Raw genomic sequence first — 27,904 nt, forward strand, 5'->3', positions numbered from 1 at the left:
TTTTCCTTTGCCGGAGTCGAGCGGGTGCTGCTAGCGGAGGCGCCATATTGGAAGGGACAAAACTCCGGCGACAGCGAGTGACACAAATAAACCCCTGGACCCGTTCGTCCCCGCAACAGTCAGGGCCGCGATGTTGTACCTAGAGGACTATTTGGAAAGTGAGTGCGCGGCGCCGGCGACGCGGCGGGCGGGATCGGCGGCGGGCGGGAGCGCGAGTGGCCGGGCGGGCGGGATGGCGGGAGGGAGGGGGAGCGGGGGATGTTTCTTTCTCACGGTAACTGGCAGCCTCGTTGTGAGCCGCCCCCCCCTCACGCACGCACGCACGCACACACGCGTGACGCCAGCGCGTACCTTCGCCGTTGGCCCCGCCCTCTGACGGACTGTGCCTTTGACAGTGATTGAGCAGCTTCCGATGGACCTGCGGGACCGCTTCACGGAGATGCGCGAGATGGATCTGCAGGTGCAGAGTAAGTGGCGCGTCTCCACGGCCCCGCGCAGCCCCGGCCTCCCTCGGGCATCGCCTGGCGGGTTCTCCGCGCTACTTTTTTCAGGCTGTTACAAGGAGGCGGCGGGCACACCATACCGTTAACACGCGGGGCACAGCAAACACAGTGTTTGTGTACTGCATGGAGATGACGACACTGCACCGCAGTGGAAACTCGCGTGATTTTCAGAAGGTTTGCACCAGAGCCTGGATGTGGAACTTGGAGTTCTGCATTCAGACTTAAAAGTTCATTACATTCCGAATTTCTCAAGAGCAGAGACATTGAATGGCAGGTTCTGTGCAGTGGTTAGGGACCCTAGTGAACTTGGAAGGCCGAACTTTGACAAGTTGCATATTAATGGGAGACACGTAGAGCTGTCAACAGCATGGTCATTTTCCCAGCCAGAAAAAAATGAGTGAGAGAGATCAGATTTTATGGAAATCATCCGATTGTTCTTTAGAAAAATGTAGACATTTGACAAGCTTTCCTATTCGTTTCTTGTAAACACAGTCACGTAGTTTAGGCTGGTCTCACACTTCTTATGTATCCTAGACTGGTTCTCATCTCCTCATCTTCCTGCTTCTGTCTGCCTAGTGCTGGAATTTACAGGCATCGCTAGCTTTGAATTTTTTTTTTTTTTCTGTCAGTGCTTGGCAGTTTTAGGTGTGACTTATTTCCAAAATGAACCTTGTTTTTTTTGAAAAAGCCAGACTGGAAGAGGCTCAAAGGTATCGTGAGTTTGCTAAGGGCTCTCGGTCCCCTGCTGCCCCATCCCTCATTTCTGTACCTTTTGTCCCCAACTACACTTTCCTGATCTCAGTCTCTGGGTATCTCTTGGGGTGCATTGCCTCTTAGCCTATGATAAATCTGTGACCGGAATAGGTATGCTTTTTCTTTTTGACTTTAAGGTAGTTGCAGTAGTAAACATCAGCTGAGGCACATTCCTGAGGGATTGAGTAGAGTGTGGTGGCAGACAGATTTAGGTTCACTCTGGGATGCTTCCAGTTCCTTATCTTTAATGGCTGCGTTTCTACCTTGGGGGCTTGGTTTTTTTGTTTGTTTGTTTGTTTGTTTGTTTGTTTTGCCTTTCTTTTTTAAGCAGACTGTCTTCTGAGGATTTAAAATAATACAGATAATTAGGATGTCTAATACCCATTACAAATAGGTTTAAAAGAAAGAATAATTTAAAACATTGTCAATCATTCATTTTTTTACTTTTAAATTCTGGGATAGTTTGGATTTAGTCTATACTTATGGCATTGTTTACAAGTTCCCTTCTTTTGTAACCCTGGAGTTTTCTGAAACAAAGTGAGTACATATTAACAAAAGTATCAGCATGTCTAATGTCAGCAAGCGGCTGAACGTAAAATGTGTTTTAAAAATCAAGATTAACCAGAACATCTCAGTATCTTTTTTAAAACGCCATCCTGCACTGAAATTGCTTAAATCATGAATATAGTGGGCAAATTTTCTCCATTTCCATCACAAGAAAATCCCTTTTATTAATTTTTTTAGCAGTCATCTACTGAGGTCATTATTTTTCACTTGGGCTTTGGTGAAGCCTTACATACAATATATAGCATTCGTGTAGAATGAATAAATGTTACAAGTGAGCAACCTGTCACATATGTCACACCTTTCTATGAGAGGACGTGATGGGGTACTTGGTGCTTCGTAGCAAATTTTGACTCTCTCCTCACTATTTTTATCAAAAGAAGTATGAGAAGGTTCCAGCAGCACTGTCAGTAAGCAGCTGTGAGTGCCATAGCCAGATGACTCAATGCCATTAGCTCTGATTTCAGTGCTGAGCTGTTCGAGGACTGTGGCATAGACCCTTGTCTGTGCGATTGGCTCCATCTTGATTATTGGAAAATGTTTTGAAATAGCAAAGTCAGTACAGAATATTTCAGCTTTTTAAAACTAAGGTCATTAAGGCATTACTGCTTATAGAACAAAATGCATATAAGCCACTAGCAAACTAAAACAGTACGTGTTCTTAGGTGTGTTTTTCCCCCTCAAATCAAAGCAGTTTGGTCGGCTAAGTATAAAATGTTTTATTGTGTCAGATGCAATGGATCAACTAGAACAAAGAGTCAGTGAATTCTTTATGAATGCAAAGAAGAATAAACCCGAGTGGCGAGAAGAACAGATGGCATCCATCAAAAAAGTAAGTGCAGTGCCTTGGACAATTGTCAGTCACATGGGACCCTCTGGGAGAGAGAGTAAAATTAGGGGGATACCCAGATATAGAGTGAGGGGACTTAGGAGGGACTTGGGGGTGCTTGGTATATTCTAGAGCAGCAGCTCTCGACTAAGGGGTAATGACCCTTTCACAGGGTCACTTAAAGCCATTGGAAAACACATTATGATTCATAAACAATTTTATGGCTAAGGCTCAGCACAACATGAGGACCTGCGTTAAAGGGTCACAGCGTTAGGAAGATGGACAAACACTGGATTAGAGCTTCCTGTAATTCTCTGAGGGTTAGCTAGTGCTGTGGGAGTTACGGCTGTCCTGTAGATGAGATTACAGATTAGATAAACTCACTAGTGCTCCACATGTGGGACCTGGTATCCTTAACAGTGCACTGGGAACACAACTTCAAAGATTAGGCTTTGGTCCTCACTGCAGTGTAGCTGTGTGACTTGGGTCAAGTCTTTTAAGATGAAGAAGAATAAGTCTTTACATCCAGCCTTTGTAAAAAGTCTTTAGGGATATACAGAAACATTAATTTTGGAACTGAAATTTTCAATTGTATTATTTATTCTTCCATCTGTAAGAAAGATTGCCTGTTAGGAGAGGGGTAAACCGGCATTCATAAAAGAAGTGGCCCTGGCTCATAAAATAACCAGGTACGAAGGAGGTTTGAGCTGGCAGATGTAAATTGGGCAGAATATTAAGCTGCGTTGTTTTGAAGTGTGTAGAGTTCACTGGCTATCCCTTTCAGCTACAAGGTTTGTACGCAGCACAATTTGAACGTACCCCCCAAAGTCTAGTTGTCTCTGGAAGCACATAGGATACTTTTTTCTTTTTTGAAAAGTAATTTTTGTTTTTTTTAAAGTAATATGGAGAAATATAACCTTTAATTTGTATGGTATTAATTTATATCTAATTTAAAACTAGAGCTGTCAACTTACTGGACAGCAGAAACCTGCAGATCAGAATCCTTTCTATGGCTATATTTTTGCTGTAAAAACTAGGGTAGGAGGGATGGCACAGTGATTAAGAGCACTGGCTACTCTTTGAGAAGACTAGGTTTTATTCGCAGCACCCACATGATGGTTCCTAACCCTCTGTAACTGCAATTCAAGGGGCTCTGATACCCTCTACCTTCTGTTGGCTCGTGGCACACAAACATACATTCAGGCAACACACTTACACACATAAGATATTTTTTTCAAGTTGTAAAAGTGGAGTGTTCTGTGTTTTATATGTTAGCTAGCTCTTAGCATTCTTTTGTTCTTTCATAACTTCCTAGGAAAGACTCGCCGTAATTTTCTTTGGTATATATGTTTTCTGAGGTTGTTGTACATCTTTTAATTTTTGACATTGCACTTCATTTCTAATGATCTCCCAACCACCCCTACCCTGGAGGCTTGTTATTGCTAATATGAGATGCACAAATGATAACCAGGTATAGTAATGAGAAAGCAGGAATATATATGTACATATGTATGTATGTATGTATGTATGTATGTATGCTAAAGTTGCCTGTGCTTAAAATGAAAATATTTTTTCTTTAGGACTACTATAAAGCTTTGGAAGATGCAGATGAGAAAGTACAGTTGGCAAACCAAATTTATGATTTGGTAAGTAAAAGAGTGTGCATATTATGCTGTGTGTGCTAGAATTCTGGACTTTATTTTATTAGCTTAAGTGTAAACTGAAGTGTTGCTCTCTTGATAATATTTAATTTGAGAGTTCAGCGTCTGTGTCATGGTTTCCTTGGGGCAGAGTCATAGAAGTTCACAGTGTTTAGTTCATAGGTCAAGAACCATACACTTCAGTGAAGGCTTTCAGTGAAAGTACGTTTGTGGTAATATTTTTACTTTAGAAAGAACTGGTTTTATTTAATTAATCCTTCTACCACTTTGCAATTGTTTCTATGATAACATGTGAGATTCCTGTGTTAGTGAGAGTCCTTGGTGGTCTGATTAAAATGAGAAAGAAGTGTTTCTTGTATCACTGTTTATCTAGAGGATGCTAATACATAGATGGCATCACTTGGGTCAGTACATAACTGGGACATCAGATCCCACACACCTAAAGAAAAAAACACATAAAGCAGACTCTGTTACGTGTGTGCTTTTTGTTTTGGTATTTTTATCTTACTGGGTTGTTCTTTTTGTTTTAACGTCTGTTTTGGGGGAGAGAACATGAAGTTGGGTGGGTAGGGAGATGGGGAGAATGGGGAAGGAGAGGAGATGGGGGAGGAGAAAGAATATTATGAAATGTATGTAAAAAAAATTAATAAAAAGAAAAGGAAAGAAAAAAGGTGTTTCTTTCTTGCAAGAGTAATTCCAAAAGTTTGAAATACCAAAAGATAAGCTTATATGTGCTTCTCAGATTGATGTCATGATGACATCATTACCATATGTTTTTAATGCTCATCTTCTTCTTATTGTGTATTTTAGGAAAAATAATTTATTTTTGTATCAGAATAGTCTATGTTCAATTAAGTTGACTTGAGCTTTTGCATTTTGTGTCTTTCTTAGCATTGCAGTGTCTTCTAGATACAGTTTTCCTTTGAAAGATACATGCAGATATAATGTTGTTAGTGAACATGACATTTTATAGAAATGGTCTAGTTTCATCTCTTACTCATATACAATACTCTAACCAAAAGCAACTTAGAGGAAGAGAAGATTTGTTTCAGCTTATAGGTTACAGTTCCTTGTTGAGAAGAGTTGGGGCAGGAGGTGGAAGGGTAAACCATGGAGGACCCAACTTGCTGGCTCAGACAGACACGTACTTAGCCAGCTTCTACGGCTCAGGGTCACCTGCCCAAGAAATGGCACTACCCACAGTGGACCGGACCCTCTCACATCATTTAACAGTCACCACACTCACACACACACACACACACACACACACACACACACACCTCCAGACATGCCTACAGGCTTATTTGATCAGGCAGTTTCTCTCTGAGATGACACTAGGCTGTCAAATTGACAGTTAAAGCTAGCTAGGACAGAAGTCACCTTATGTATGATGCATGCAAATGTTTGCATTAAACTAAAAAAAAATAGTATCATATAAGAAAGTATTATATTTTTTTATTAATTTTTCAATCTTGCTAAACCAATAACTTATTGAAAGGGACAGATGTAAATAAACTGATGTAAAACACAAAAGTAAAGCTTTCTTGAAAATCCAGTGCTTACTGATCTGAGGCTTCTGAAAACGCTTTGGGTCTGGGTTCCTAGAGTAAGTAACTACCGACTTAGTACTGACAGTGTGTCTCGCACATGGCGGGTGTTCTTGTTGGTCTTTTACTTGGTTTTATTCTTTGGCAGTTACATCCCTTGTATGGAGTGAATTTTGGTCACTTTCACTTGTCCCCTCTCTCATCCCACCTCCTGCTGAGACAGTCTTCTCAAGAAGCGACCCTTCCGCTCTCACCTCTTCTCTTCCAGTGCGACCCACTTTAGTAGAGCTCTTTGCACTGACGTGGGTGGGAGGGTATTTCCTGGAGCATGGGCAGCTTCTCAGAGTCTCCACCACTGAAGAGAGTAGCACTGCACACACGTCTCCCCACCCCCACCCCCACCCCCACCCCCACCCCCACCCCCAGGCACCATAACTGACAGCAAAACCTCTTATCCATGATGAAACACTGTCAGGCTCAATCTTGTGCAAGTGAGCACAGCTACAGCGGCTTCCCCAGTACAGCTCTAGGAGGTCCAGAAGATATGTTCTTTGTTTCACATCTCCCTATCTGTGGTTGAACCAGGGTGTTCCCCCAGGCCTTGGAAGGGATTATGTAGATGTCCACTTAGGGCTGAACACACCCCATCCTGTGTTCTTGGCGTCTTGACTAGTTGCGCGTCTCTGCATTAACTCCTACATACTGCAATAAGAAGGCTTCTCTGGCTTAGCCTGAGGACAGCACTAAGTTGTACATGTAAACTTGAGCTTTTAGAAGGAAATTTGACATGACCATTTAGCAAAAACCATAGTAGTAGGTTTTCCTCTAGGGTCTTTGCCCCCCCCCCCCCCCCAGCCCATGAGCGTTTGACCAGGTTTATAATATTTAGGCATGAGTTCTGTCCTGTGGAATGGGCTTCAAATCCAATCAGAAAGCTGTCTGTTACTCCCATAGCATCAAGGCACTTCTGGGCCAGAGGGCTCATCTTGCCTGGCAGGTTGTCTCACACCACATACATGGCTTAGAGTTGGGTAAACACTGTTGATGACTCTTCTCCTGCAGCAGTTTATGCAGTGTTCGCTGGCACGGGGAAAGCCTCCAGCTCAATTCTAGCTTGGCACCTCTGTGTAGAGATTCTAGGGATCATAGGGGATGTCGGTGAGTAGGTAGTACGTTAGAGTTCCTACTATCACTAGTGCATGCTGTTTTTAAAAGGTAGAAGCAAGGGTTTTCATTGTTTTATGCTTAAGCAAAAGAGATGAAGTGTTGAAAAGATGGATTCTGATTGAATATTACATATTATATATGTTTTTATGTATCATATAGTACATTAGAAGCACAGTTTTATGTATTAGTGTATGTGTGTGTGTACATACATGTGAGAGATTTGAGAGCTATCTATACCTGGATAGAGACAGGAGAGAGGTGGGGAGGGGGGTGATCATATAAGGTGCCTGTGGAGTTTAGAAGAGGATTTGCAACCTTTGGGATTGAAGACAGGATGAGAGGAGCTGGGACCCAAACATGTCTCCTGGACAGCAGTATATGCTCCTAACCTCTGAGTCATCTCCCTAGCCCCTGCATATTAGGTTTCAAAAATCCCTTTCTGAGATTAATAATCCTTATATTTGCTCTGCTTTTCACTGTTGACAATTTAATGACTTCTATAACATCGTTCCTTAAGAAACAGGGCCCTGACTCCTGTTTGTTCTCCTGTGAGCCGTCTTGCCTGCTCGCTGTTTGTGTCTCCTGTAAACTCTGCTCCCCTCCACTCTCCATCTGCTGCACCGGAGCACTGTGTGGAGCTTCTCCACCGCTGACATAGCTCTTGTATTTGTGCCTCATTTCCTTCCACTTTACCTACAAACATGCTGTCTCTGGTCACGTGATCTTGCCTTTCATAGGCAAGAATGTAGTTTGAGGGTTCTTGGGATCATTTCTGCAGTTACTGCTATGCCATTATCTCTGCCTGTCAGGTATGCAACTGTCATCTCTTTCTGTAGCTTTACCTACTTAGGAATCTTTACTTTTACTACTATTCCTACCCCTTCCCATACCATCTTTGACTTGGCTATATCGCATATGTATTCTATTCTTTATCCTGAGACGTTGCTTTCTTTCCCTATATTTTCTTGTCTTCTGATTGTGTACCATAGCATTTAAACATTCCCTTCTCCCTTCTCTTTTAAAGACACTGAGACAGGCACCCAAACAAATACTGTTCTAAAACAGGCTTTCTTAAGTTTCTCAATCGGGCTTTTTGATGTTCTTTTATCTTCAGATGATTCCTAAATCTTCACAATTTGTATTCTCTTTGCCAGTCCCCTGAAACTTCAGTTGATAACTTTTTTATTTGATCCACTGGGCCCCCATAGTCCTGTTAATGCTGTTTACCATTCTCTTTCTGTTGACATTCATGTATTGTTACTTGAAGGCTGTACAAACATGTTCCCACCTTTGTGGCCTTTCTTGGTCTCTAATGTCATAATGATGGTGTGCCTTGGGTTCTGTCCTTCACCCTTATTCTTTCTTATTCTTCAGGGATTGCTCATAGGTAATCTTTTATCTTCTCTTAATTTGTCAGGAAGCAAGGAAGATCAGTTCCCATATCATACAATGAGTCATTGGGTCAGATGCTCTTTGTATTCCCTACCCACATACCTTCTACACAGTAGAGAAGAACGCCTCAGTTACCTTCCCATCTGGTCTCTTACTTCATAAACTAGACAGCAGTTTCTTAAGCATGACCATCTCTGTTTGCTGAATGATATTATCTGAGGCTGTCTTGTCTTTCTCTTCTCCCCATCTCTTTATCTGAGAAGATCAGCGATCTGTGTTTTCTCACACTGGGACACACAAGTCCCCCCATCCTCCTTCCCACCTGTCTCCGGCTTCATTACCATGGACTGATCCTTTTACTCACAAGTTATTTCCCCACTCGTTTAACCTGCTGTAGTTCTAGTACTTCTTAAAAACAGGATTGTAATTAGGAAGATTACAGTATATATATATATATATATATACACACACACACACACACATACATACATACATACATACATACTAAACTGTAATGTATTTTTGACTAATGTATGTACTATTGTAACCATATTCCAGAAACAATAAAGAGCTTGCTGGTCTCTAGAAACCCCCTTTGTACCATTTCTAGTGCCTAATCCCTCTTATACATTCATCTCTTACTGAAGACTAGAGTAGCTTTTCTAAATGTTGTTTCAACTTTGATTTGTCATGTTTATTCTTTTTAAAAATAAAAGCATTTTTGAGAATTTCAAGCATGAATGCTGTATTTCATCATTTCCATCCTTCCTTTTTCTCCAAGTCATCCTCCCATGTTCCTCCATTGTCTTTCAAATCTGACTACTTTGTAATTATTATAGTTATATATATTCACCTGTGTGATCTAGCTACCATCTATCTACCTACCTCTTTACCTATTATAATCTATTAATCTCTCTCTGTCTCTGTCTCTCTGTCTGTTTGTCTGTGTGCGCGCACATGTGTGTAATGGGGAGATCTGATACTGGCTCTATTTATCATTGCTCATATATATATATATCTTAGAGCTAACCACTGGGATTGAATAACCAACCAACTTTTAAAAAGTACTAGAACTATAGCCGGTTAAACAAGTGGGGAAATTACTTGTCAATAAAAAGATCAGTCTATGGCAATGAAGTGGAAGACAGGTGGGAAGGAGGATGGGAGGACTTGTACTATCGCAGCTCATCCTAGAAGAAAACTGATTCTTCCTCTCTTACCAGCTGTTGATTTCCTACAGCTCTTTATCTAGGTGTTGTGAAACTTCTCTATGCATGACAGTTGGTGTTTATTATGCAGGTGTACTTAAGCAATCAAATTGTTGAATTTCATGGTTGCAGCTTCCCTGTTATGTGTAGAAGACATCTACCATTAGGTGTCCTGGTCCTCTGCCACTTAAAATCTTTATATCCACTCCCCACCTTCCATGATTTTTCCTGAATCCCCAAGACCTACTGAGCTGTAAAGTTTACCAACCATAACAATAACTAGCATAGCAAGATATCCCCAGTGCTGCAATAGTGATTCTTTTATCTTGGGAGTAACTAATAGCTGTCTTATTAGACTCAAGGCTTGCCCTTTAGGAGGAAATCCATGCCCAATATTGTAAACCTATCCACATACAAAAGGCTGGAGAGGTTATAGACCCTAGAGAAAAAGCGACTGCCACTATTTTTGTAAACCAATATAATTTGTGATTGCATTTTTTGTAATTTTCTGTAAACCCACAGATAATGTAGCTCTTACTCCTCATCCAAGATGCTGTGTAGAGCAGACAGAGACTACTGCGGAGATCCACAGCTGGTCAGATGAAGAGCATGTGTGACTGGGGTGCCCAACTCCAGCTGATAAGTCTACCATGCTTGTTCTAAAATGCCCACTGTTGTACACAGTCGGCATGCTCGGGCCTTGATTGGAACCATTGGTATTGTGTTCCAGACTTAGTTTACTGTGTTCTGCAGGCTCCTTCTTGACCCTGTCTTGGCTGTTCTTTTTAGTATTCTTTTTAACATGCTCTCATGGTTTTGTTTAGTTTCTTCAATTTAGATAATTTATTTTTTTCTAATGCATATGATAATAGTGAGAGGGTTCTTCTAAAGGAAAAGTTGCAGATTTATTCTGCAAAAAGAGGCATTTTAAAATACTAAATCTTTGACTTGACAAGATGGCTCAGGTTGTTGGCACCTGCTGCCAGTCCTGATGACCTGAATTTTATCCCTTGAACCAATGTACTAGATGGAGTGAACTAACTCTCATAAGTTGGTCTCTGACCTCTACAGGATTGTAGAATAATTGAGTAGACTTTACTAACCTGAAGGCTCAAAATATGAAATGTTCCCCAGAAATGAAGTGTTGTGGGGGTTGACATGATGCTACCAGTAAGCAATTTCATCTCTGATTTCTTTTCATATCTTAACAGGCTACAGGCAAAGCAGGATATGGATATTCCCTTTAGATTATGTATATATGAGATGAAAGTTTGTGCTGTTTGATTCTGTCCTCAGGATAGCTCATTGGTTTATGTAAAACTTCCCAAATCTGAAACCATTTGAAATCTGAAACACCTCTGCAGTCCTGTCTAGACATTTCCTGTAAGAGGCACTGAACCTGTCTGTACTCAGGAGTCATGTTTCAGTGTTTTGTATGAAATGGGATTTCATTATGCTTTTTCATACTGTAACATTTTATTTGCTTTTAACATCAGTGGTGAATGGATGTATTCCTTTGACCAAAACTACACTGCTTATGTCATTTATTAAGGAAAGAAACCATGTTGTGCATCTATGAATAAGAAACATCTAGAAACAAAACAAAAAGTTACTATTAGATAATTTCCTAAAATCTAATATAAAAACAGTCATTAAACACTTATTTGTGTTCCTTAATCAAATATCACTATCTAAAAAGTTTTACATTGCAGTGCTCAATAAAGTTGATTTATATGCACTCTGTCAAAATTGCAGCTTTTAGTTAATGCTCGGGTGCTTTTCATAGTCTGGCATTGGGCAACACTCTTGAATTTGTTTCTGTTTGTGTATCCCGGCCTGGACGTGAGGTGGTTGAACCTCAGACCCACATTCTGCCTATAAATTTGAGAGTCCTTCACCTGATATTCTAAATAAGAAATAATATTATGTGAGTCTGACCTTTTGATTTGTCTTCAGTCCCTGCTGAACTTTAGGAAGATGGTTAGATGGAGCTTGTGTTCCAGGGCCTCAAGTACTTGGTTAAGCCAAAGATAGAATAGTTTACATTTTCTTCTAGTCATAGAATTTTAGAGATGTAAATATAAATCATTTTATAATTTATCAGAGGTTACTTTGATGTCATCACTCCCCCATACCACTACCAGTTCACCTTCTTTATTACAGCAGAATCCTTTCATGGGTAAACTTATCTGCTATTGCTATAGATTTTCTCTTAGGACTTAATAAACTGCTCATTCTTTAAGGTCAAGCTAGATGTCTAAATTGGAAAATTCGACTATCTATGGGAAGCAATTGACCATGTACGAACTTTTTAAAAGTTATATGTTAATTTAACATAGATCCATTATTCACACATTATAAAATCTGAATGTTAAAAACCTGAGAGATTCTAAAGAGAAAAGTCAATATTAGAACTCTAAAGTCTTAAATGTTTTTGTTGTTGTTTTATATGAAGAGGTCAAGTGTGGCTAAGTTCTTTATTCTCAAAGAACATACCAAGTAATGTTTCTTTGACTCAGAAAAGTTTTGGAAAAGGACAGTAGTTTAAATTTAGCCATTTTGGTTGGGGTTACAGAGTGGCGTGGAGCTACAGAAGGAGAGCTTTTGTGCATAGCATTTATTGCTGTTAGGTGGGGAACTAATCAGTCAGACTCTGTGCTTAACTTTGAATTTGGTATATATAACAAGCACATTATCTCTCCTTAGTAGACTAATACCCTCTTTATAACTGTAAACCAACATTACAAGTTCTGGTATGCGTAAAAGAGCAGCAAAAATCTAAGACCTAGCTCTGCCTGATACCTGTGTGCCCATGACAATGATTAGCAAGAATAGGCCCTTCCATTCCATTCATGTGGGTTGAAGGAAGGTGTGAGATTTCAGTTAAGTTGAATTTATCTCTTTTTATAGTTCTTGATTACTGTTTGCATCTTGGGGACTTTACCTAAAGTTTAACCATCTGGTCAACTTACTCTCTGATTTCTAATTTTATTTTAGTAAGTGTAACAATGATAAATTTAAGAAAAATAATCCACATTTTCTAAGAGTTGTTTAAAAAGTAATTAGTTCACCTTTGCTTTTGAATCAAGAAACCATTTCCAGAGCTGCCACCCTCAGGGTGGTTACGGCTGCTCTGCCTGCTGAGGTAGGGAATTAGTTTTGAGTTTTTTTTGTTTTTTGGTTTTTTTTTGTTTTTTTGAGACAGGGTTTCTCTGTGTCGCCCTGGCTGTCCTGGAACTCACTCTGTAGACCAGGCTGGCCTCCGAACTCAGAAATCCACCTGCCTCTACCTCCTGAGTGCTGGGATTAAAGGCGTGCAGCACCACTGCCCAGCTGTTTTGAGGATTTTTAATTCTTTGAATTCTATTGTTTCTTCTGAATCATCTAGTGAACATCATCAATAATCTATTTAGTAAAACAATTTAAGTAGTGAGATGGGATGAATAAGTGTGTGGTGTGGGGAGATCGCCTTCGCATCACTTTAGGCCACTCTCACCCGAGATTCCAGCATTCTTTGTGCTACAGACTAGACCATTCTTTCATTTACTCGGAACATACTGTTTGACTGTCTGCGTTTTACTGTCTGATTACTCTTTTCCACCTATTTAAATGCTCTTCACCTAGTCATTCCTGCCTTTGTGTCTACCACAGCCCGATCACTTGGCTGTTACCTTTTATTCTTATACTGCGGAACCACTCCCTTTGAACTGACCCTTATGTGCTGCATTTACATTCTACCTTCTGAGGTCTGATCTTGATTATGTTAAAAAATTTATGAATTTTGAATTGTTGACTAGATTCTAATTTCTGTGAAGGCTGGGATTTTTTTTGCACAGTTTTCACATTTCCTCCATTAACCAAGTACATACTAAAAACTCAGTGTTTATTGTAAGTTTAATTTTTGATAAATTGGTGGAAGGTTTTCATTGTGGTGTTTTAGAATGAATATATTTAATTATTCTGAGTTCCCTTAAGATTAAATTTTGACAATGAAAGAGATACTATACTGTTGAATAATGGAAATTTGTGATCATTCTTTGTTGAAAGCAAGATGCTATTAGAGGATGCTCAAAAGTTTTCTGTGTCCTATGAATTGGAGTAACTATCCCAAGCATATGGCAGTCAAGTTAAATATTGTAACCATGACTTCTGCCAAATTCTGAAAAGTGATTTGTATGTAAATATTAAATGATAAATAGGCTTTAAGTGGCTGAAAATCATAAAGAAATATGTTGAACATTGTTAACATATAAAATATATGCAATAGAACATTATTACTAGTTTTTCTACTTGAATTATGTGTCTCTACATTTAAGAAGAAAAAGAACAGTTTATTCCTGTAACAGTTTTAGAAGGTATTAGATATAAATGAGGATGCATTATCTACTATATATAGATAATTAAATCTTAAGTCTGTACAAAAGCTGTATAATCTTGGGTATGTTACTTAGCTCATCTGAACCAGTAGTTTTGGGTTTTTGTTTGATTTGCTTTACTTTGCTTTTTGTTTTCTCATGGAAAGAGAATTGCCTTAAATTTTAGGATGAGGGCATCTGTCCTAGCTATTTTCATGTCACCTTGGTACAAGCTGAAATTATCTTGGAAAAGGGAACCTCAATTGAGAAAATACCCCCACCAGACTCGCCTATGAACAAGGGTCTCTATTGTGAAGAAACACCAGGACCAAGGCAACTATAATAATAGAATACACTTTTTGAGGTTTAATCCATTATCATTATGTCAGGAAGCATGTCTGCACATAGGAAGGCCACTAGAGCAGTAGCCGAGAGCTACATTCTGATCAGTAGGCAGAGAAAGAGAGAGAGCGACAGACAGACTGACTGACTGACTGACTGATTGACTGATTGACTGACTCTGGGTCTGGCATGAGCTTTTTGAAACCTTAAAGCTCAACCCCAGTGATATACGTCCTCCAACAAGGACCCACACATACTCCAACAAGGCCATGCCTCCTAATCCTTTTCAAACAGTTCCACTCCCTGGTAACTAAGCATTCAAATAGATGAGCCACATGTGGTGCTGTTTTTATTCAAACTACTGCAGCCAGACTGGCACAATTTCTTAATTGAAGCATGTGGGAGGGCCCAGAGCCCACTGCCAAGTACTGTATGAAAGCAGGTTGACCAAGCCATGAGGAACAAGCCAATAAGGAATATTCCTCTATGACTTCTGCATTACCTCCTGCCTCTTGGGTTTCTGCCCTGACTTCTAGGACAATGGACTAAGAGTCATAAATTAAAATAAACCCCTAGAGTTGTTCTTGGTCATGGTCTTTTATCACAGCAAAATAACTAAGACAGCATCTAAAGCACAGGGCACAGTTGTTACCTGGCCTTAGTAGCATCTGACCTGCATCTTGTCTTTGGTTGGTTTTGTTCTCCTCCTCTTCATGTTAGAAACAAAGTACATAATTGAACAACTTACTGAATATTTGTTCCTCATTTTATATATTGAAGTATATTGTGGTTGTAGGGTTTGTTATTGTTGAAAGAGGTAGACAGGTGGGGGGAGGGGGAGTAAGGGACAGAGTGGATCGGAGGGAAGGAGAGAGTGAGTGAGTCTTAGTTTAACATTTCATTATGTAGCTCTGGCTGGCCTGGAACTCACTCACTATGTAGACTATGCTGGCCCAGAACTCAGAGAGATAGATTCCCCTGCACCTCTTATTTCCCAATCTCGGCATACACCACGCCCAGCAACTCATTTGTTTTTTGAGATTTGCTTTTGTATTTTAATTATGCATATTCTTGTTTATCTGTTATATGGGCCTATGCATATGAGAACAGTGCCTGTGGAGGCCAAAAGTCGTTGTGAGCCATCCCACGTGGGAGATGGGAACCTAGCCTCCCATGTTCTGTAAGAGCATAGGCATCTCTAGCCTTAGAGCTGAGCTATTTCTCCATCTTCTACTGTTCTTAGTCTTAACAGTGATCCAGTCAGGCTAGATTTTGAAAATATTATATTGTAAAAGTATTGTAATAAAAATGTCTTTTAAAGAATTTGATGCATATTTATTTATCTTTAAAATAGTAGGCTTGGAAAGATAACAATGTTTGACATTAATCTTATAAATATATTATGACACTACTAGTTGAAAGTATCATAATTTTCCTATTAATGAAAAGATTTATAAGTAAATGATAAAATAAAAATTTGCCATAACTAAGCCAAGCTTTTTCAAAGAACGTAGATTTTAGTTAAAATTCCCTTTTGTTTAAGCCTTTCCATTAATGTTTGCAGTAACAATGGTCCCCTTTCCTGTCATGTAGAACTGATTGCATTTGTGCCTTTGTTGGCTGAGTGTCTTCCCTCTGTTAGTCTAAGGCAGTGTGGATGGCTCCAGGATCCAGTTCAGGCAGAAGATAACTAAGGCATGGTTTGAGAAGTTGCTTTCTCTGGCCCTCAGAACCTTGTACTTATTTTAATTCTCATAGCCCCTCTTCTGAAAATTGGTCATAGAACAATTTGTAACAGATTTGAGACTCTGGTTTCTGAAAAATAAGGTTGGAAGAGTATTAGCCTAGTACCCTAAGATGTAAGTTGATTGATTTGCCTAAAGATATGAAGTAGACTTACTAAAAGAAACAAATATTGAAGTTTCTTCATTAAACTGTACCCCAGATTTGAGCCCCAGATTTGGGTGTTATCTTTTATTTTTATTTTTATTTTTTGAAACAGGTAGATCGCCACTTGAGAAAGCTGGATCAGGAACTGGCTAAGTTTAAAATGGAGCTGGAAGCTGATAATGCTGGAATTACAGAAATACTGGAGAGGCGTAAGTAAAATTTATGGTTTTCTACTCACCTTGGATAGTAGTTTTCTTACAGAAGCCTGCCAGATCATGCATGTCCTTTGGTGGATGGTAGCCTCTGGGTCCTGTAACTTGTAGGCGAGCATTGAAGTCTTTGGGTCATAAACACAGGCTGTCAGTCTACTCACTCTTTATAAAGATAGCATTCAAAGTCATTCCACTTTGTATTGTTTTCACTTTGAGATGGAACCTTGTTCTATAAACCTTGTTCCCCCAGCCTCCAGACTACTGTGATTCTGAGTATGTGCATCCATATTGCACACTCCATGCATATTTAATGGCCACATATGCTAATCTGGGCATGAGTTAGAAGAAAGGAAAAACCGTGCATGTGTGCAGCATGAGAAACAAGTCAAACCTGTTCTCTGGGCTTCAGCTTAGAGGAAGGTTGGGTTTTCCCCTTTAGGAACTTCTTGACGCTTTGCCTCACCTGTGTGAACTGAGATTTCCATTGGTTCCATAACACTTCCTCTTTTGCTAGGAAGTCTTTTCAAAACCTCCCCTCATCAGAAGAGTCATCCTAATATTTTTTGTTGTTGTTACAAGATTCAACTTGATGTGCTTAAACTTAGTACCAAATATTTCCTGGGCTTAACTCTGGAGACTTCCTCAAAATGTGAGCAAGATTGGGATTTGTTTTTAGCCAATTTAACATCTTTTCTAGCTGAAATAGGTGAGATAAAAGTTTGTTGGTAGGGTCAGAGGAGGTAGTCACTGAGTGTTAATAGAACCAAGTTAGTCCTGAGGGTGATTTCTGTGAGAGCTCAGTTAGTGTTCCAACAGCCCTCATTCCTACATTCACCAGCCAGAACTTGTTCCTGTTTCTATTGCCAGATGGTGGGTTTCATGACAACAAGGTACTCAAGCTGTGCTTACATGGATGTCTGAGGTCAACTGGACAAGCCAGGCATCTGTCTCTTAGTGGGAATTGCAATTTTAAATGTGAAAGTAGATCATCGCTTCACATAATTATCTTCTTTATTGGTGATACTTTTATTCTGGAGGAAACCTATCTGAGGATAAGAGATACTGGGGAACAAAATGAAATATCGTATGATTTCCCTTGAAGGTTTTTTCTTTTGGAAATGCTGTTGGTAGCTGTGAGTAAGCCATGCCTGCAGGAGAGTGAACAACAAACACATCCACTCTAAGGACCCAGGCTCATGAAATGGAACTGGATCACATCAAAACTGTTCCAGCCTGCCCCCGACGTAATTTTATCTCAACAAATCATTAATAAATTCGGAGACTTTCTTCAGAAGTGTTTGAAAGCTTGGTATTAGGAATTATACCCTTTACTTTTTGCAAGCAGAGCCCTAAGCTCTTTTTTGGAGTTGTCAGTATCACAATTCGTTTTTGTGATTGAATTTCTTTATATGCAGTAATATCCGCATCACCTAGGCCTTTATAATTACATATTAAAAGACCTTTACGAATTAAAAGGCTTTAAATTTTGTTACTAGATTGAATTTTTTTAGATCTCAACATTGATAGAGTTGTAATGTCCTTTTTCCTATTTATGTGGCACCCAGCATTAAAGATTCTTTAAGTAGACATTAGCATATTTTGAACTGTTGCGTACTTAAGGTGAATGCTGAGAAATGAGTCTTCCTACGTAGGGAGAGGATTGCTTAGGATGAAATTGAAGATAGTAACTCTCTACATATATGTCTCGATGATATACATATGTACCAGAATTTGGCAGTCATCTGTGAGGGGACATATTGTTTGTGGTTGGTTTAAGTTTAGAGTTCTGTGGTGATATATAATTCTGGCTGTCTCTGTGCCCCCATCTAGGATCTTTGGAATTAGACACTCCTTCGCAGCCAGTGAACAATCACCACGCTCATTCACATACTCCTGTGGAAAGTAAGTCTGGGTCAAGTACAATTTAAAACCATAAATGTCACCTTTACGTTCTCTTCTATTAGCTCTACATAACCAAATGAGAAACATCCTTTCTTTCCCTTTTTAAAAAATAGACTTTTTATCACAGTTTACTTGTAGACGTTTCCATTTAAGCAACATATGTTTAATTTTGGAACAGGGAGTCTGTTCTATAAACACAGTTGCAGAACATATAAAACAGATGTAGGGAGGACTGTGACTGACCTGGACTATATAGTAATTCATGTAGGCCCGTTTCCCTCAGCCTTGTCTCTCGGTGCTTGTCTGATATTTGTCATGTGATAAAATCTTGTTATTAGTGAGTTAGTGAAAGGGAATTATTGGTGTTGCTACATTTTTTTTGACAAGTCAGTTCAATAGGAAGGAGGGGTAAATTGAAAGCTATTCTAAATGATAGGCAATATACTAAAGTGGACTTTCTCTCATGATATATGTGAAACCATAGTGCATCATGGATTGCCTTTAGTTCTTTGCTCCTAGTTTCTAAAGTGCTTGAAATATCTGTTCTCTTGATGAAACACATGACAAAAGCTGGTTGCTTGTCCCCTCCTTGGTGATCATAATGGTCCATTGCACAAGGAACCTAGGTCATAGCTGTACGGGCTTACAAAGGGGTGGAAGTATTCCTCTCTCTACAGAACTTCCCCTGAAGTTTGAAATTTGTGAATTCTTTCTTTTTATTCAGAAAGGAAATATAATCCAACTTCTCACCATACAGCAGCAGACCATATCCCTGAAAAGAAATTCAAATCTGAGGCTCTCCTGTCTACCCTTACCTCTGATGCTTCTAAGGAGAACACGCTGGGTACGTTTGTTTTCTTGAAAGTGGTAATTTGCTTATTTTGTTTGTGTTGGAGTAAGGGATAGAGAAGGACTCAAGATTATAATTCACATATGTGCTACCTATTTAAAGTCTACATGTGGATAAGAAGAAAAGAGAAAATTACCTTGTAATTTTCATTTGATTCAATCCCTAAAGTGTATGAAGAATTTAAATTTAATGATTATATATGGTGAAATAATTTATTTTAATCTCAGTAACATTATGTTCTCTGCAACCATTTTTATTTCTTCTTTACAGGTTGTCGAAATAATAATTCCACAGCTTCCTGCAACAATGCTTACAATGTGAATTCGTCCCAACCCCTGACATCCTATAATATTGGTTCATTATCTTCAGGGGCTGGCGCAGGGGCCATCACCATGGCAGCGGCTCAGGCAGTGCAAGCAACCGCGCAGGTAAATAGCTGGGGGTTAGAGGCAAATGGTACACTTTGTTTCCATCATTGGCAAAGCTCAGTAGGAAGCACTGGGCGTTAGCAGAGTTGCAGACATCGTGTGGTTTGAGTCTGAAGTTGCACTTTTAGGCTGCGTGGTATTTTACTTATAATGCAGAGAAGTTGTTGGGTACAGAGTGATGCATCATGCATATCACAAGTTGACCCTTCTCCCAGTCAGTGCCCAAGTTACCTTCTTGTCATCATGAGGACAGTATCTGTTCCTTCTGTACCATTGGGCTTCCATCTGTGTTGACTGCAGTTAGCTTATTTCTGTAGTTTGCACATAATGCGAGATAAGACATTTCATTTTCCATGTTTATTCTCAATTAGCATAAAAATGATTTTGAATTTTTCTATGACTTAAAATAACCACAATGTGTAACACTTAAAAGAGAAAATACAAATTTACATATATTGTTGTTGTCAATACATGTCTACTTAAGATGAAAGAAGGGCGAAGAACATCGAGTTTAAAAGCCAGTTATGAAGCATTTAAGAACAATGACTTCCAGCTGGGAAAAGAATTTTCCATGCCCAGAGAAACAGCTGGCTATTCCTCCTCCTCGGCACTCATGACAACCTTGACACAGAATGCCAGCTCGTCAACCGCCGACTCTCGCAGTGGCAGAAAGAGCAAGTAAGCTCTCCATGTAGTGTGTGTGCATCTTTGTTCAGTGTTGTTTGTGTGGAGCCTTATCCGTCAGTGTCTCCAGAGATTTCCCAAGGCAGGGTGCAGTGGCCCAGGCTGAACCCTGGGGCAGGCAGTCAGCACTTTGCCCTGCCTCACCATGAAGGCAGAAGTCTTTCAAGTGTTAGAGTCATTTGTATTAGTTCTCAGTTTGTATGTAAGGGACTTCTTTTTACTTTCTTTTCTTTCAGATAAATCATTTTCTGACACTATTTCTATTTTTAGTTTAGGTGTTTAATGGTAAATTAATATAAACTGCAAATTATATCCCAGGAGGTTTTTTACACAGTATATTTTTGTTTTGACTAATAGAGAAGTATCTGAATTTTTGCCTATATTCCTAAAACTGATTATTTGACACTGTCCCTAATCCTGGTATGTGAGAGACTTAGGGTGGTTATGTGAACTGCAGAAATGAAAACTTAACCATGTGCCATTGCACATGGGTATTTATACACACTGAAAATTCTAGCCAGGGATGATGATGTTCATCTGTAAGCCTAACACTTACAAGGCAGGAGGATTACCTCAAACTCAAGCCTAATCTACAGAGAGGTCAGATTAGCCAGACCCACAGTAGAGACCCTGTTGTCTGAAGGGAAAAACGTGCAAATGACAGGCCAAAAGGATTAGTTGTCTAATAATGTGTTTTAACTTTATTTTAAATCTCTTACTTCTCTATAAAGTCCCCTAAAAGAATGATCAGTGCACAGTGTCCACAGAACTGTTATACATCTTAAAATTGGTATGATTGCCCTCATTTAGTTGAACTCCTTATAATAAGTTCTGCCCTCTAGTACTTTGAAGTAGAGTTGGTGGTAAAGAGTTTGTGAATTCTGATACTCTCAGGTCTGTGTTCATAGTTGATAGGCATAGGACACGTGCCAGCTGATGTTAGCACTTCACCAAATACTTTTGTATATTTGTACTTAGGTTTTGATGAGAACTCTTCAATTTACTGTAAAAACATTAACAATGTGAGATAGTGTAACTATTATTCTTGAACACTATCAAAAATTTTAAGTCATAGTAGATAGCAATCTTAATTTGGAAATTATTTTTAAAAGTAGGAAACATTTTTAAGAGAAATTTCTTCTATTTATTTTAAATAGAAAGGGGTTTAAGAATATTTCCTTCTTAAAGGAACTTGTTCTCCAAAAACCAAAAATTGTAAACATAGGGTCCGACCTCAGTGTGTCCTTCCCTTCCGTGAACCAGTAGTCGCTCTCAGGGAGCCTCCCCAATGAGCAAATGCAGCTGATCTTCCTTTAATGTTTTCAGAAACAACACCAAGTCTTCAAGCCAGCAGTCGTCGTCCTCCTCCTCCTCCTCCTCGTCCTCCTTGTCTCTGTGTTCATCATCTTCAACTGTAGTCCAAGAAGTTTCCCAGCAAGCAACGGTAGTGCCCGAGTCGGATTCCAACAGTCAAGTCGATTGGACTTACGACCCAAATGAACCTCGGTATTGCATCTGTAATCAGGTAAAAGTCGGCTGCGTGTCTATAAAAGTGCAGTCTGAAGAAACAAAGAAGAAACTGTGTCAAAATCAACACATTTTTATTCTAGCTAAAATCAAGGATGATTTATTTATATAATTTTTGTCTTAAAAAAGTAGTATACTTGCTATAAATACCAAGACTAAAAAGAATCATGAATCACATGTAATATCAAGCTTCCCATACAACCTGTGGTGAGACATTTTGATGTCACGTCTGAATGTACCTTGCATGTATGATGTGCTGGGCACGGGCTCACACAGCATAAATTCATCTCCTCATGGTTTAGAGACTGGGAGATCCATGATTATGGTGCTGGTTGACAGGTTTCCTGGTAAGGCCACCTTTTGCCTTTAAAGACAGTGCTTTTTACTGAGTAGTTATGAATCAGAGTGAGGAAGGTCATATTGTGCTGTTACGCAGCCATGTTCCAGTTTCTTCTTAGATAGCCACTGGCCCAGCAGATCCAAGCTTGGCTCAACTGTCACTGCTCCTCACAGGCCCCGGCTTCAGTTAGAGGGGGCTATGGCTTCAAAATAGGAATTTTGGAGAGGCATAGATATGCGTTCTATAACACATAATATATATGGATGAGGTATTTTTTGTGGCTGAGTTTAATAGTAATAGTAACAATATACTTTTTTATACCTATCATTTGCTTACTAAAAAAATGTTCTTTTTAAAATTTTTTCAAAGTTAGCTCTTGTACTTTGTACCATCATTTATTTAGTCCACATCTAGCTGTAGAATATAATTCTCTTTTCTTTTAGATTATATATACTATAATAAGCATTATTTTAATGTAATTTCTTTTATACTAAATTTTTAATCAATTTAAATATACATTATACAATGCTGTTATAAATGTTTGCAATTAGTCTGCCAAGATAATTCTAAAACTATATTACCTAAAATTGATACGCATATTATTTTCTAAAGCCCAGACCAGCACTGAGTATTATTTTCTCTTAAAAATGATGTGCCAGTTTGAAAGTTTTGTATCACATGATCATTTTAGTTAGCTTTAGTATTGGGGCCTTTTAAAAATGATTTTATATTCTTCTAAGTTAACTTTTAGTACAGTTGGCTATAGTTTTATTGTTTTTATTATGTATTTATTATTTTAAGAGACCCTATATCAAAAAAATATGTGGATTCATTGATGAAAACACCTAACATATATCTCTGGCTTCAGTGCAGATTCACTGAAATAGCCTATTAATGCAAAAGTGACCCAGGAGGGAGTAGAATCAGTCAGATGGTATCACCATCACATGGCGGGCTCTTAATGAGGGTGCCTTTCCTAGTGAGGGCTTTCAGACCTCCAAAGAGCAGGTGGTTTCTGGACAGATCCTTTTGCCTTGTCCCATAGTCTTTTAGAAATGACAACAAAAACCGCCACATTCTCAACTTCATCTTAATTGTATATTTAGTGAGTTTCTCTTGATTCTCTGATATTATAAATACCTGGTTTATATTAAATGCTTGTTACATAGTTATAATGTTCATCTAATTTTCTTTCAACCAGGTATCCTATGGAGAGATGGTGGGATGTGATAACCAAGATGTGAGTATTACATTTTCCTATATTGGGATGAAAAAAGGAGTAGATGACTGAGTATTTGCCTTATTAACTGTATTTCCCAGTTAGGAAGTCATATTTTCATTTGTGATAACTACATTATCCTGATGGAAGCATCTACATGGCCTTAATGATTTGCCTGTTTCAGTTTTTCTAGGTGGTGTTACTAGGTATTAGGTTCAGATTAAATTCACAAGGATTACTGTTGGCAGTTCCAAGTGCTTTTCTTTCTTTCTGCCTAAGATGCTGTATTTACTAGAGTCCAGGCTATTTATCACATTGAAGAAGTGAAACTTCCCTAAGTTCTTTTAGGCAAATGATGCTCAGGGATAATTAAGACCTAATGTGGGGTTATTTCCCTCGTTATTGAAGCATTCAGCATTCTCTCCATCAGGGACTTGGGCTGTGCATTTCTCTGATGGGAAAGTGAGGAGATTTGAGAAGAGATTCCTGCTTCCTTTTCTAGGAAGGGTATTAATTACTTGATAAGAACACTGTGACCGAGAGCGACTTAAGTCAGGGAAGAGTGTGTCTCACTTACATTCCAGAGGGAATGCAGTCCATCTTGGCAGGGGCTGCATGGCAGCAGGAGTGTGAGGTCGGCCTGGCAGTCAGTCAGGAAGCTGCCTGGAACTGTTCCACCTACCCAGGGGAGGCAGAAGGTGAGAAGAAGTAGAAGTAGCAGGGTCTGAAGCCACAAACCCACCCCAGTGCAGCACTTCTGTCCTAGAGGTTCTAGAAACTTCCTAAACAGTGCTTCTAACTGGGGATCGACTGAGCTTATCACGGGAGTTTCGTGTTCATACCACAGAAGGGGTTTAATTTTGGTTAAAGATACATGTCTGATTAAAACTGAGTAGCCTTTGTGTAGGGATTTTGGCTCATTCCGTAACTGCCCTACAGAGATCCCCTTTTGTACCTGTCATACTTCAAACGAGTAGCATGAAATCTGTGACCCTGGTGACACCAGTAGTGTTGGAACTCTAATATTAACAAGTGTCACAAGGATTGACTTGTTGCAGTAACAGTTGCATGTGTCCTTCCCTGACAGGGTGGGCACAGTGTGTCCCCAACTGTCCTATGCAGTCTCTTGGGTGGCGATGGGGGTCATGTTTTAAAGCAGTGTCCTCTGGGGTCCTCTGAGGAGTAGTTCCTCCTGTGCTGTTGTGGGTATCGAGACTTCCTGTGGAGTGAAGAGTTTTTGAATGTTTCAGAGAGGAGGGTTTTTCTTCCATATCTGAATAGAGCACCAGAAAGGAAACCCAGCCACTTGGCGTCTTTAGTTACAGCTAGCTCGTGCCACGTCCAGAGAACAATTATGGCTGGATATTCTTAAATCTTTCCACGTTTTCCTTCTTCATGTAAGATTCCTCCTTTTTTATCTTTGGGAGATGGCACTGCCTGGCTGTCCAAGTTGACGGCAGCGAATGATGAGTCTTTAGTGCTCGGGCGCTAGAGGCCATGAGCCTCCCTCTTATCAAAGAAGCATCCTTTCTCTGTGTGTCCAGGGTTTCAGCCATGAGGTGAGTCAGACTCAGTAACGTTTAAGTCACTGCCAGGGTCCAGGAAATCTGACTGCACAAATCTAGGTTCAGTTAAATGAAATACTGTGTGTCCTAAGCATTTTGTTTTTTGTTTTTTGTTTTTTGTTTTTTAACTCTTTGTTCTCTAGAAGTACCAACCCCCCCTTTGTAAATTTTCCTTCTAGTGTCCAATAGAGTGGTTCCACTATGGGTGTGTCGGCTTGACAGAAGCACCGAAGGGGAAGTGGTTCTGTCCACAGTGCACTGCTGCCATGAAGAGAAGAGGCAGTCGGCACAAATAGAGGGAATTCACTGCAGGGAGGAGGAGCTTCACTGCAGGGAGGAGGAGCTTCACTGCAGGGAGGAGGAGCTTCCGCTCGGCATTTTATACAGGACTCTAGAAGGAAAGACACAAGGACGAAGAAACAACTCATTTCCAGGCAACCACTTAGAGGATTACATAGACAATCCTATAAGATCTTGAACTTGAATTTTATGAGTTGTATTTTAATAATGTAAGTAAATTATTTATGCACTCTTGGTGTGCTATGAATATTATTCCAGTTAGCCTTGGATTATTTCTGTGGCCAACATATGCAGACATTTGTACTCCTCAACCATTTTCTCAAAGTAATGGGCATTCTATAATTTAAACTTCAAAGAATTCCAACGATGAAGATTTTAAGAAAGTATTTTATATTCAACAGGTATATTCTGCTGCATGTACTGTACTCCAGAGCTGTTATGTTACACTGTATATAAATGGTTGCAAAACAAAAACAAAATACAAACAAAAAATGTCAGTCCTTCTAAACAGGATTTAAGATAATGGTTTTTAAGATGCCTTTATAATAAGCTTTGTTTCTTTGTGAAACTCATTCAGCAGGCTGAAGGAATTGGTTTATGTGATGAAGTGGGCTGGTGTCCTCTAGAGTACCTGGGTACGTAAACAGAAACTCCTGTAGGTAAAACCTGATTCGTGCCATTAGTCTCTATGTCCTGCATCCAGACAGAGCGCAGCTCAAGCTCAAGACAGTGGGTGGGGGCTGGGGAAAGGGCGTTAAAGTGATACATTTTTATACCAAATGTGTTTATTTTTTTGTGCGAGTAATCCTTAAATTGGAATTGTATTAGGTGTTAAAATAAAGTTTTTTAAAAAATAACTTGTATTTATACTTTACACACTTAATTATGACAATTTCTTAATTGCAATTTATTCCTAATTTTCATAATCCAAAAAAGATTAGAGGTTAGCATGCAGAATGCTATGTAATCTATGATTTCTATGATAATGGTTGGAAATTGTGTTATGGGGATAAGGAAAGAACATTTTAAATGTGAATTTGAAGTGTCAAATGTATTTTTCTAGAATATTTCTCTGGCTTTGCTTTGAATCGAAGGGATATAAAAAATAACCTAATTACAGCAGATACAATGAAAATAATGGCTATAGATGTTTGGGCTGGAAGCAGCGTGGTCAATATGACTTAAAGAGACCTTAAAATACAATTTTGTTTTTAATTCTCTGACATTGTGATGTGGCAGTTAATTAACTCTTAAATCACTCTGGGCTTGTGAAATCAAAGTAATGCAGATTGTGGGATATCTTCAAAGCACTCCTAAGGACTTGTTCTATAGGTGCTATTTAGGTGATGGACTTTACAGAGTGGAGGCTTCACTTAATATATGTTCAGTAGATGGGTAGAAAAATTGATAAAACTTCAAAGATCAGATTTGTTCTATATTGAAATATATGAAACCCATATATGCTTTAATGAAGGCTGCTTCTGAATCTTTTAGAACTTATTCAGAAGGCAGTGTAAAATCTATGTAATGCTACCTAAAGGGAAGAGATGTGACAGATTTTAGGAGCCTCATCCAGCTATAAGATCCTGGAATGCTGAACTGCCACAGGCTTACTTCACAACTGTTGTCAGCCCCAAAGATGGGTTCATACAGTCCTTAGGATTTAATATCGTCAAGAGTGTGATGACTTCACGACATTTTCTAAACTGTCAAGCAATGTATACAGCTGCGTTCTGTCTGCTCAGTCGTATGCTCTCTGGAGATGTTTGGATGAGAGGCATATACAGGCCATAATCACACAGTGTGACTCCTCTGAACTCATCCTCCCAGAGAACTGGCTAGAGGAAATCATGTTATTTTAAGAGAAAGTTCCTTATCAAGTCAGGGCCATCCGTGTATTCAGTTGCTACAACTCCTCTCTCTTAAGTTCTTAAAAAGAAAACACAGTAGCAAGCTTTGGACTCAAACATTGACTCTCTTACAAACTATAGATAAATATATCAAAATTTTACATTAAATATTTAGAAATGAGTAGAGCCTGTGACTAAATTAGATAGCTATGTATAAATGTATATACATACATACCATATATGGCCAAACACGGAACTACCTCACTAAAGCAACACTTCCAGCAATTAATATTCTTTGTTGCATTTACACCAAGACATTCAGAATCTTTGTTGTACAAAACTTCTGTAACAGTGGGCGGTGTAAAAGGCCCAAGTGTGAGTTCACAGTTTATAGGTGGTGAAAAAAACGAGGCCTTACTGCTGTAGTCTATATTTAAATGTTCATGGTAACACATTTGAAGCAATAAATGGCTTAATTAAATGCTTACATGAAGCGGAGTGTTCGATAACCGTACAGTCATTCTTTTTTAAGGGTAGCTAAATTCTTGGCTTATTTCTTACTTAAAGCACACTTAATGTATTTTAGGTTTTTGGATGCTGTTAGGTTTGTATAATGTTGGTCCTTAGCCCCTGGACTTTAGAAACAGTTTCCTTTATTTAATTAATTAACTTTAATTTTTAGAAAGACTCTTGTCTGTTATACTTGGATTATAAGAGGCAAGCTACTTGCTATGTAGACTTGGCATGCAGCTTTCTTCTCACATTAAAAAATAAAAATAATGAGCAAACAAACTTTAAGAGAAAACTCAAAAATCT

General features: G+C 39.1%; 1 protein-coding gene across 3 annotated transcripts; it reads left to right on the plus strand.

The window, feature by feature from the left end:
• Ing3 (inhibitor of growth family member 3) lies at positions 1-27,575 on the plus strand. Of its 3 annotated transcripts, none has more exons than XM_052173289.1 (12): positions 1-158; positions 396-467; positions 2,552-2,652; positions 4,230-4,295; positions 16,324-16,420; positions 18,254-18,325; positions 19,050-19,169; positions 19,446-19,603; positions 20,088-20,281; positions 21,614-21,812; positions 23,356-23,394; positions 25,118-27,575. In XM_052173289.1, the coding sequence occupies exons 1-12, from the start codon at positions 131-133 to the stop codon at positions 25,232-25,234; spliced, it is 1,263 nt and encodes a 420-aa protein (XP_052029249.1). In that variant the 5' UTR covers positions 1-130; the 3' UTR covers positions 25,235-27,575. The 3 variants fall into 3 exon arrangements, with proteins under 3 accessions (XP_052029249.1, XP_052029250.1, XP_052029251.1); XM_052173290.1 differs by having other exon boundaries at positions 19,083-19,169; XM_052173291.1 differs by lacking the exon at positions 396-467.
• The last annotated feature ends 329 nt before the right edge of the window (positions 27,576-27,904 follow it).

This window comes from Apodemus sylvaticus, chromosome 2 (assembly GCF_947179515.1).
Source record: "Apodemus sylvaticus chromosome 2, mApoSyl1.1, whole genome shotgun sequence".
Lineage (NCBI taxonomy): Eukaryota > Metazoa > Chordata > Mammalia > Rodentia > Muridae > Apodemus > Apodemus sylvaticus.

What these genes read in the sequence shown, in the direction of transcription:
- Ing3 (XM_052173289.1), top strand. Translation starts at nt 131, where the DNA reads ATGTTGTACCTAGAGGACTATTTGGAAA. An exon ending in GATGGATCTGCAGGTGCAGA is followed by an intron (nt 468 to 2,551) that starts GTAAGTGGCGCG and finishes TTATTGTGTCAG; the next exon opens with ATGCAATGGATCAACTAGAA. An exon ending in TTCACATACTCCTGTGGAAA is followed by an intron (nt 18,326 to 19,049) that starts GTAAGTCTGGGT and finishes CTTTTTATTCAG; the next exon opens with AAAGGAAATATAATCCAACT.